The sequence below is a fragment of the Xiphophorus maculatus genome, chromosome 1 (genome assembly GCF_002775205.1).
Source record: "Xiphophorus maculatus strain JP 163 A chromosome 1, X_maculatus-5.0-male, whole genome shotgun sequence".
NCBI classification, from domain to species: domain Eukaryota; kingdom Metazoa; phylum Chordata; class Actinopteri; order Cyprinodontiformes; family Poeciliidae; genus Xiphophorus; species Xiphophorus maculatus.
The window spans coordinates 28,658,597-28,670,604 of record NC_036443.1 but is presented as its reverse complement, the minus strand read 5'-3'; the positions used below and the strand labels follow the sequence as shown (position 1 = coordinate 28,670,604).

Sequence of the window (12,008 nt, the reverse complement as noted above, 5' to 3'; positions counted from 1 at the left end):
CTTATCTTATCTTATCAGTTTTGGTTTTTGAGCAAAAGCTGATCAAATGTGGTCCAAAATCCTTAAGAAAAACTTTTTCTTTTTTTTTTTTACATAAGTTCACATCTGACAAATATTCCAGAGTATGAAGTACAAATGGTTATGAAACAAATTGGATGCAATTACTGTGACGATATTTTCTTAGTGTTTAAAAAAGATTTTTGTCTTGTTTGCCACTGTGTCAAGTTTTTTTTCCCTTAGTAATCAAAAAGTTGTTTAAAATGGTCTTGGCTCTTTCACCTCTTATTTAGTTATGCTGACTAAAACCCAATGCGTGCGTCATGATGCTGACTTCCTCTAGGCGGGTTATATCAGGATAATATTTCAAGAATAAACATCCTCAGGGGTCAGATAAGTTCATTTTAAGGAAGAAATGTGGCGCAAACCAAAACTCAGTGTTACTAATTTGACTAAAACATAAAAATAAGTGTAAGGATGACTTAATGCTAGAAAAAAATAGTTGCGTATTTATCACGTCTATTCCATTATACAATGATTCCAAGTTATTATTAATCAAATAGTGTCCCAGTTTTCTTCCACATATGGTTATGGAATATATGTGATGCAAAAGTTATTAAAATAAACCATCTTACTATTAGTAATTATCTGATTAAAAATTACGTAATTAATTCCTTTATTGAGGTCGTTACACTGCGTCATTCTCACCATCCACACTCTTTTCATTTCCCCTTTTGTGGTGGTAGATATTTTCTACACTAACCGCCTCCTCGCAATGTTACATATTAGCCAATTATGACTTCACAGTCTGAGGTCATCAGAGGAAACTCAAAATCATTGGTTTCATGGAGAAATACGCTTGTTTCATCGGTGCAGAGTTAGTTTTACTTCACCGACTCTGAGGTCATTGAACCGATCAGGCCAGACTGGATGTCATTACTCATTTAGATCAGGACCTTTAGAGTTCAAAACAGTCCAATACTTCATTTTTTCCCCCCCAACAACCACAATACCACTAATTTAAAGGACAAATGTGATCATATTTTAGTGAAACTAAAGTTTGAAAGTATGAAACACAAAATAACTGGTAATTCATCCTCTGAATCTGAAAGCAGAAAATTTAAAAACATTTCTGATACAAAAAGAGCCTTCAGGTTTCTGATAATGTGCTGTCTGGAACAACAGACTGAAAACAGGAAAACATTGTTTCCTTGACAAACAAAATCTATTTTCTCTCAGGAACGAGAAGCATGTGTGGTAAAACAGTAACAAATAGGCTGAGCTTTGTCCAAACTGGGCGAGAATGATGAAAGCACAAAGGTGAAGAAATCTTCACCAAAAAACGTCAATCTGTTGAAAACACTTCTCACCTCAGGATAAAGAAACAAGTAGAAATCTAGCTCCAAAGGCTGACAACAGATCAACTCTAAATAGTCAGACCACCATTGAACCATTGAAGTGACTGCGAGGTGTTGTTTGTGAGCATAAAGTTTTTCAAATAACTAAACATTGTTTGCAAACTGTTGCATTTTTAGGCACAACAACAAGTTGAGAAAGACTAATCTTTTTCTTCTCAGTGTCCGAGCTAAATGAATGACCATTTATAACTTCCTTCTTATTTACCCTTTTTAGAGCCAAACCTCATGTTCAAAAAGCGCTAACTGTGGAGGAACTTATAAAGTTAGCTAGCTACGGCAATCTGTCTGCAAACATTTTGACTGTCACGTTTCTGCTGTGTAGTTAAACCCTCAGATGTAAAACATGGATTGATTTTAGGCAGGAAAGTGAGACTTTTGGCTGCTTCCAACCACCACATAGCTAGCTAACAAATAAAATGTATTCAGGTAACGCAGTTGTTTAACAAAAAACAATAATGCTTGTCGGAATGGAGCAGAAAGTGTAACATCTACTTCAATGCTGCAAGAATTTTGCTTCATTTTTTTATATTTTTTTATCAAAAGCAGAAATTTGCCACAGTGAAGACGAAGAGGCAGAGCACCAGTCTCTTTCAATGTTTCTCCTCATCTCCTCCTGCTCACTGGATAAATAATCAAATAAATTATTAACTCACATTCAAGGTGGAGACATTGTGTTCTGCACTGAAACCCAATGTTGGTGTTCTGTACATACAGTTACCATTATTCAACAATTTTTAGTTGCCAACCTTGTTTTTGATTTCTTTTGCTCATTTTTTTAAAACAGTAAAATTAATATAATTGTAATAAAATACAAGCCCAACACAACTGCAAAGGAGAAGTTTGAAAATCCTGAAATGTCCTGTAAAAACCGAGTGCAATAAATTGGGGTTCTGAGTGTTCCTAGTCCGAGTCATAACCTTTGACCTTTCTTGAATGGATTTTACTTGAGAATTCTCCCAAGGGTGCTGAGGCTGGTGTCCACTTTAATTTTCCACTCAACTTTCTATGAGTATGGATGGATATAGCAGTTTTTTTACACCCAGATTCTTCAGCACTGACATGTTGTGACTTCCCCTGTCAATATCTGTCTTCTGGACATCCGTCCAGTCAGCAGTCTTCCCTATGATTGTGTCTCCTGCTGAGCCAGACTGACTGTTTAGAGAATCAGGAAACTTTTGCAGGTATTTTGAGTGAAGATTAGGGTGCGACACATACAGTACAGACCAAAAGTTTGGACACACCTTTCTAATTCAATGGGTTTTCTTTATTTTCATGACTATTTATAAGGCAAGAAATCCCACTTATTAACCTGACAGGGCACACCTATGAAGTGAAAACCTTTTCAGGTGACGACCTCTAGAAGCTCATCAAGAAAATGCAGAGTGTGTGCAAAGCAGTAATCACAGCAAAAGGTTGCTACTTTGAAGAAACTAGAATATAAGGGGTATTTTCAGTTGTTTTACACTTTTTTGTTTAGTGCATATTTCCACATGTGTTATTCATAGTTTTGATGCCTTCAGTGTGAATCTACAATGTCAATAGTCATAAAAATAAAGGAAACTCATTGAATTAAAAGGTGTGTCCAAACTTTTGGTCTGTACTGTATGTCAAAGCAAGATAAACTAATATTGCACCAAAAATAAATGAGTGTGAGGAATCTATAAAATATAAGTTTCACTTTATGAAAAGAGTGAGAATTTTTCCATTTGTACCTGTCAATTCATTCTCCACTGCTTTGTAACTGACAAGCTTATGCTGAAGGTGTGTAAATTTAAGAAATTAATCTCAGGATGCTCTTTACACTTGGTCACACTCATCAAAACTTCTCTAAATTATAAAAATCAGAACAGATCCCTGCTATTCAGTTTGTCTTGTGTTGGGCATAGTTGCTATTATACTGTAATGCATAAGAATGTTGACATCTTTGCAGCAGATTCCCTCTTTTCTAATCATACATTTCTGCATAACGACCTTTCATTTTTGTCCACTGGGTTGACAGGATGCATTTGCTTACTTTGATATTAAGTATTTCATAACCTAATATAACCTTTAAAACTCTGTGCTTCATGTCTCAATGTATTCCATGATATTTGCAAACATGCAGCGACAGAAGGCAAAGGGCCTTTCCCGCAGGACACGATTCAGATGCAAGATTATATAATAACTGAATTAAAGTCACTTTAGATAATATGCAGACTGTTTATAGCGAATAAAAATGTGATTACATTTGTTGTAAATATTCCATCAATGCAAAAATATACAAGTCCTACTAGGATATCTGTTTCTACATGACAATAATCTTTCAGTTGGTTAACAGAGTGTAAATAAAAGAACAAAATGCATGATGGGAACACAGAGTCACTGTTCATGTTGGACCTAAATGCTCCAGACCCCGAGCTGGAATAATTCTGCAAAGTTAGCACACAGAGTTGTTACTGAGAACATGACCGGACATCCTAAACTGAGTCTTATCTGCACAGCATTCTCAATCAGACGGGAGAAAAATCTTACAAACGCTGGAGGGCAAATTCTTCTGGAGGAAAATTACAGCAAAACGTCAGAAGGTTTTAAAAGAGAAACCACAAACTGATAGAAATATTTGATCAATATCTCATCGTTGTGAAACAGACTTTTTACCAATCAGCACCTGAATGTTAAACCACAGTGCAGCTAATCAGGATTTATGTTGAACAATGTGTACAAAGACATTTACAGAAATGTTTCACTATCTGCAATATAATTTGTAAACTTTGTTTTAAAAAGAACGTAACATATGTAAATGGTTCAAATCCACATTTTATTTAGTTTTTTCCCATTATGGTAATGTCTCCACAAATCCTTTAATGCTTACCTCGGTTACTAAAATACAAATCAGCTTTGGTCATTGTTTATATATTACATGCATGGAGAGCATTACTATATGGCTCTTGAAATATAATATCCTAATAAATACTGCACTCCCGCAGTCTTTTTTATGCAATATAGAACACAATCATATTGCCATGACAAGTGTTTCTTTGTCAAAGAATAAAAACATGGTGTTATTTACAAATATCTACTTAAATATTAAATAAGTGCATTTAAAATACAAAGAGGCTCTGTGAAATCAAGGCCTTCTTGACTGAAAAAAATAGTAGGCTATTTCCAGAAGTGAGAATTTGCCTTTAAAAATGTAATCAAATAGTGTCTCCAAATAAGAACTGAAATACTTTATTGTCCAAAAACAACCAAAATTTAAATTAAAAAAAAGAACGCACATCTTTGAATCAAAAAGTAAATATGTAGACAGAAACAAAAATGCTACTTTCATCATGACTTCCATACCCTCACTAAAAATAGCAAGAAAAGAAAATACCAGCACTTTTTTTGTAATAAGTTAATGTTCTATGGTGTCTGAAAATGAGCCGTTACCTAGCAACCCAAGCAGAGCTCCAGCACGTTTGGTCCGCTGGCTTTACCACTGTATGCGCTGTACAATGGCTGCAGGAAAAGACAAGTGTTTTGTTGTTGACTTACTATTCAGGAACCACTTGCTACACTCTTGTTGGCTGTGCAGAAGGCTCTACTAATGCTTTTCAAATACGTATAATTGTACATTTGTTTGCAGCCATTTTCACATGCTAGTGTAAACGCTGAATCAGGGGGCGTGGCCAAATTCATCCCATTATCTAAGAAAGATTTTGGGCAAATAATGCAATGAACATGTTTTGTATTGGCCATAGACGTATCCTAACCAGTTTAATGAAGCATAATAGGTCACCTGTTAGCATTTAAATATAGCTTATAAAAAGTAAACTTTTTGTATACTGCCTCATTTTTAGCATAAAATACATGTATGCTTGAATACCCTACTTTTTGCTAAGGAATGTTTTTAAACTGAATCAAATTCATTGACAGAGTTTGTGCACACAAACAGGGAATTTGACTTTGTTTCTCATATTAAACATATACACACTTAAAAAATAAAAGAGCAAATACGTACATATATGTACATCTTATCATTTCTCAAGCCTACCATAAATATATTAAAATGTAGCATTTATGAATATAGGTAAAACACTAACCTGAACTTTAAGGTTAGCCACATGCTAACCCACAACATGACTATAAACCAGCAGAAGCAGATGATCAAGCCCTAAATCTAAACAGCATCAGAGCCTGGAGCATCCACACCAGCAGCCCCGCCGGCCGCATGCAGGCGCGCGACTTCATCAGCCACACGTGTCAGAGAGTGTGTGTTCAGTCAGCAGGCTAATAAAGTGTTGAGCCAGCTGGCAAAATCGCTGGCGGGACTTCACACACAGCCTCCCTGTGCAGACCGATGCAAAACAGAGCAAGGCTGACACTTTTATCTGATGGACAGCGACTTTGTTCAGGAAGCAGGCAGATTAAACCGTGGAGGTGAGGAAATAAGTGCATTTAAAGTGGGACCCAGCAGGAAGCCAGAACAGTTGACAACATTCATTCCCCCTCTGGGAGCGGCTGCATCTCTCCAACTCATTCACTTCCAAAGCAACCAGCTGGACTGACGGAGGGAATCGAATCAAAGAGATGAAACAACCAGAAATAAAACGATCTGCTTCTTCTGACAGCATTGACTATGTGACTGGAAGCACTGTTAGTTAGAAACATCATTACAATAACCAGCAAGTGTGCAGTTATGGAAAAGCAGCTATTGACGCACGCTAAAAACACCTGAGCATCACTGACTGAGAGATACTTCACCACAATAAACGGTTTGACTTCATGCCATCTGTTAGTGGCTTTCAACCGTTCCTGGTTGCACTTCCTGTCTGCCAAACCAAACAACTAGCGCGCTTCTACAGCTGACCCTGTTTTCAGTGCCTTGCAAATGTCCAATTAAAATCATCCATCCTTCGGTTGTCTATACCCAGTTATCTTTACATAGACCTCGGAGGATTTTTTTAGAGACTCAAGAGCATCATGAAGACCAAGGAGCACACCAGACTAGTCAGGGAGGAAGTTGTGGAGACGCTTAAGGAAGGGTTAGGTTCCCAAACAATATCTCTGTTGATGAACACACCCCACAAATCTGAGGTTAATGTAGGGAGCTCCTCAAACAATTTCCAGCTGTAATTGCAGCAGAAAGTAGCTTTAGGAAGTATTAAATTTAGGTGTTGGAATTTATGACATCGTTTATCATTTATCACAATTAATTGCTAATGATAAAAACTTATTTATTGTTCCAACCGATAATGTTTAGAAAAAAAAAATTGTCTTTACTGTTTTGATTGACAGTTTTACCATTTTCTCTCCTGTTTCTTCAATGAACGCATCAATAAATGCCAATATATTTGACAATAAAGTTGTTGTTTACAGTTTAGTGATACAAATCACACTTCTTTATGATTCCTGTCTTAAAGAAGCACGTTACAAATGGACATTTTTTTAGAGTATTTATTGTGTTTATGGGGTTATTAGGCAATAACCATACCGTCGTCTAAAAAAGATGCAATAAATGAATTTATCGTCATCACAAAAAGTTTACATTGTGATAAAACTTTAAGTCAATATCGTCCACCCCTAGTCTAACACTTCAAGTGTATATTTTCTTCCAGGTCACTAATATTAAGTACTTTGACCTACATATCAAAACCAGTGAATTGAAGTTTGTAACGTCCAAATAAAAGATGAAAGGATATGAATGAATTTGAAAGGCGCAAAACCCAGAAACAAGCTGCTTGATTTTTGTTGTTGTTGTTGTTCTGACTCAATTTGAAATAATCTTAAAACCTTATTCTGAACAAAACTACTCCATGCACACTTTCCAGCATTTTTGATAGAATGCAGGGGAACAGAAAAGTGGGATTTTAGGCAGGTTACAACATGACATCTCCAAACACAACAGTCTTTGCTTTCAGTGAAGGTCCCGCAGAATCTATCCAGTTTGACTAGACTGAATGAGGGACTGGTTTAAACCGTTACTGGTCGCTGAAATTACAGTTAAATATATACATTTAAAAAACACAGCAGCGCCGTTTGTCTCACCTGTGCCGAGGTTCGGAGGACACAGAGTTGCAGCTCTGGACCGACAGCAGCGTGGAGGACTTCCGCGGTCCCAGCGGAGACGGTAGCAGGCTGTTGTTGGAAAGGGACGGGGAGAGCAGGTTACCGTCCCCCGGTGAGGGGACCGAGCCTCGGCGGCTTCCCAGCAGCACCTCCGTGCTCCCCACATCGATATGCCCGCTATCGGACGGAAGGACCAGGATTGGCGGTACTGTGAGACTTGCCTTCGATCCGGGACTAACGACCCCACAACTGACAGACGCCGACAGGCTGTTCATGTGAGGGGGATCCGCACAGAGACCTCCCGCTGCTGCGGTGCCGGGGTTTGCTCCATCAAACTCGGGCTCTTTGTTGTAGCTCCTTCCAGTCTCCGCTGAATTACTCCGGACCGGCCGGCCGTCGAGAGAGATGTTAGTCAGGAACAAAAGAGCTGCTTGTCTTCGGCGGGAGTTCTCCCGGTTCCTCCTGTTGTATTCCCGGTAAGTGACCGTCTTTTTGCCGCTGACTGAGGTTGCTACCACAGCGCCGTGCAGTCCGCAGGCAGCAGCCGCCATGGCTCCTCCGGCCCCACTGAGGAAGCGAAGTGCGGGGATCCGCTCAAGACTTGCATCTGTCAAATCCCTTTTACCCGGCGCTAGACCGTTTTACGCCTTTCTGCGAGCTGATTGGTCAACCAGGAAAAACGTAATGACGTTTAGAACCAGAGCACGCTGTAAACATTACAAAGATGACCGAGTAAAACAAAGGGATCATCAAAATATTACCGAAGTAATCAATAGTCCTACAATATTTTTTAATTCAGAGGTGATGCAAAAATGTATGGGAACCTAAAAAATAAATAAATAATTAAATAAATAAATATATATTTAGTACAAAGAGAGAGAGAGAGCATTTTTGAAGAGGATAATACAATTTAGAATAATTTTTGACAAAAACAAAATGTCATGCCTTTTAATAAAATTTTTTTTTTAAACTTTTATATCTTTATTTTACTAGGATAAAACCCCCACTGAGATTAAACACTTCTGTTTCAATGGAGGCCTGACCAAGAGGCAGCAACAAATATAACACATTTTTTTATTTCCACAAAAGCAGGGTGTAAATTACTTTGTAGGAATATACTTTGGTCATGGAAATGAAGATAACTATTGTGACCAAAACAGTTAGCACAACTAGTTTCCATGATTTTAAATCACAAAAAAATCTGGATTTTAAATTGAAAACATTTTAAAGTTATGACTTCAAATATTCAGAGTAAATTTAAAAGCAGGCTAATTTTTTGACACATTACTGCAATTCCAAGCTGTCATATTCATATTATTTGAGAAGTCAACAGCAACAGCCTAATTCAGTTGTACTTTGGACCGACTATGTTTCAAATATTTAACATTAATATCCTGTTTTGTCTTATTAGTATTAAAATGACCAGATTAATACAAAACACTTCAGCAATGTCACACTTTCTTGAGTGTTTGTACATTCCCAGTGCTCCTCTCTGTTTCAGCACTGCAGTAGCTTCCACACAGCAGTTGCTGCAGTTCTGCATGACAGCAGCTCTGATTGGCTGTTGCCCTCTTGTTAAGAAACCTCAGTGGATTTTCTCTGTGCTGATCCCCTGCAGTGACACGGTGCTGGCCTGGGTGAATCTAGCAGGACAGTCACAGTGTCTAGCTACAGTTTACTTGTAGTTTACTGCTAAATATATCCTGCAGGACACACTGTAATCTCTGCCGGCTTGGATTGTGTGTGTAGTCATCCATTGATCCCCTACATCTGTAATGCGTCAGGCGAGTCACCACTTACCTGCCTGCTAAGCTGGAACAGCTGTAAGGTAGAAAGCCACCTAAACCAGATTAATATTACAGGACATTCATGTTGTCCATGATTTATTTATTTTTGTAAAATTACAACCACATCTGTCTGAAACCACCGCAGTGGTGTAGATACATGTGAAAGTTTTTTTTTTAATCAAAACCATTTAATTTAATCATCCTCGGAGTGGCGCTCCATGAAAGAAATGTTCATTCTGATCCAAAGATCAACATCCCCACAGAGGTGGGAGCATCATGATTAGGGACTGTTTTTCTGCTCAAGGCACAGAATGACATCACCATGCAGAAATGCCAATAAACACAGCCGTAAAACATTAAACTCTTTAACACCAACACCAAGTAGTGGTCAGAAGTTTGTCTTCCTACATGAACATAACAACAAAAAAACATGTCACCAGATCAACAAAAGCCCAGCTAGAGAACAATCACATGAGGGTCATGAAACGGCTTATTCGTTCTTCGGACCTCAATCCTGAAATCTTTAGAGGGAGCTAAAACTTGAGTTGCCAACAAAACTGATGGATTTAAAAAGGTTTTGTACCAAATCCCTCCTTAGAACTGCACAAACCTCATGACCAACAAAAAATATCTTAAAGCTGCGATTGCCCCCAAATTTTTCTCGAGGTTCTGGGTCATGTTTTATGGAGTGATTAACTGCTTACCGTCGCTCCTCTCTAAAACAAACCATGAGGCTTTTAATTTCTGTAAAAATGTACAAACTTATAAATTCAGAGTACATAGAAGATTTCAGGGATGTTTCTAGGCATATTTTTGAAAAAATAAATATCATTAAACAAAAACAGATTAATCTACTTAACATTTTTGTGATTTTAAAACATGATGCAAACAAACTGTGAAAACATGCAAGGTGTTAGTTTTACTTTTATTTATCCCTGCTTTTGCTTTTTTATCATAACGACTGAATTAATAAACAAGTAAAACTTAAAGTTATAGTCTCCATCTGAAACACCACATTCATTATTTCCAAATGAACAGACAGATTTTATGGAAGAAGGATTTTGCATTAAATCATTAATGACACTATATTCATCCTTTTTGCACTGTGTCACTGCTATTGAAAAGGAAATTACTTTGTTATGACAAATAAATTGGTTCTGTTACATAATTACTCAGAGCGAGTGGTGCAGCTCGGGTGAAGCCCATGGATGCTCTGACAGTCCCTGCTGATGTTCACTGATGCTGGCACAGAGCAAAGCCAGGAGGGGAGAAGCAGTGCATCATGGGTAGGTCATGATGCAGAACAATGGGTCAATGCAGCATTGGGACTAAAATGCATCGGACTTTCCGTGTATTCAAATCAAAATCAATCTATGCTTTTTATTCATAGCTTTTATCTGAACTGCAGAAATATAACTAGTTTTTCTTTTGTCTTCACCTGCCACCTAGTGGTGATAAATACATATTGCATCCTTATCTGCCAGCAGTAATACAGTCCTCATTTAAAATTTTCCATGTAAACTGTTTGTACAAGATACACAATTTTATACCAATTTGCATATTTCATAATATGGATGATTGATGTTGCTTGTAGTAAATATTACCTCAATATGAAGGAGAGGATTTAGCACAAGTTTAATTCCTAACTTTAAAGACACCAATTTAATTTCACCACTGGGCGCAGTAGAGTAAAGCAAATAGATGAGCCTTGCGTCCTTTGGTGGAAAACTGAGGAATCTTTCCTGATGCCATGCGTGTTTTTGTTTCTTGTTGTTTAACGAAATTGTTCTGAAAGGATTTTTAAAATGTTTGAATTTGATGATAAACTATGTTATACCATTTGCAAGAAGCAGAGACTTTTAAATGCATGGACCTACATGGTCTTCTGCACTATATTCCTCGTTTAATTTCAATATTATTCTAGTAGAGTTTCTGCTACCACGAACGCTGGCGGATTCTGGACAAAACCTTAAATTTAAACAGCTTATAGAGAATCATTTACCACTTTTAAGCTTAAATCTTGAGTAGTAAACAAACACTTGAGCAATAATACTCTGTTCCAGAGGTCAGCTTTCGCTCTTGCTGCTACAAAATAAAATTTGTCTAGTGGTGCAAAAATTTGATTGGATTTTATAAATGTATGTAAAACTAAATGTTTTATTTTAAACCTGTGAGCTGATGAGTTGTTAATTTTGACCACTAGAGGGGAGTGTTGTTGAGTAAATGTTTGAATTGCGTTCCTGGTTTCAACAAATCAAACATAAATCGGTTTAATTTATTTTATGATTATGGTGAGAAAACCGATAGATATGCGATGAAAAACGTCTCATTTATGAGTTTGAGTGATTTAGAACAGGTCAAAATTGTAAATAAAAGTCACAATGACATAAAATTCGTATTTGAGTTTCAAAATTCTGAGGTCAAATTATTTTCAAATTAATTACAGTGTGATATGCAAAGTCTGAATTATGATATATAGTTTCATAATTACAAGGTTATATAGTCATAGTTACAAAAGTCAAATTTTAAGTTATAAAATGATAGTTATACTTATGAGTTTGTCACAAATCTGAGATATAAAGTTTTCAGTCATGTTAAAGATAAAATATGATTTAAAAAAAATTCTGCATTAGGTAGACATAATTAAGAGTTTTGTTGTAATTAATATAAGATTGAACTTATCTGCTTTGTACACAACTCAGTTTGATATAATTAAGTAATAATGAAATGTAAAAAGTCCCATTATGAGTCTGCAGGTCAAAGTAAACTCAAAATC

General features: G+C 36.9%; 1 protein-coding gene across 1 annotated transcript in view; it reads right to left on the bottom strand.

Moving 5' to 3' along the window:
* Window positions 1–8,055, bottom strand: part of LOC102227459 (CDK5 and ABL1 enzyme substrate 2-like) — a 40,281-nt gene extending 32,226 nt beyond the window's left edge. The window contains exon 1 of the mRNA XM_005811093.3: window positions 7,425–8,055. Within this exon, the coding sequence (XP_005811150.1) occupies window positions 7,425–7,996 (572 nt within the window). The 5' untranslated portion in view covers window positions 7,997–8,055. The remainder of the gene's footprint in view (window positions 1–7,424) is intronic.
* Window positions 8,056–12,008: the final 3,953 nt, after the last annotated feature.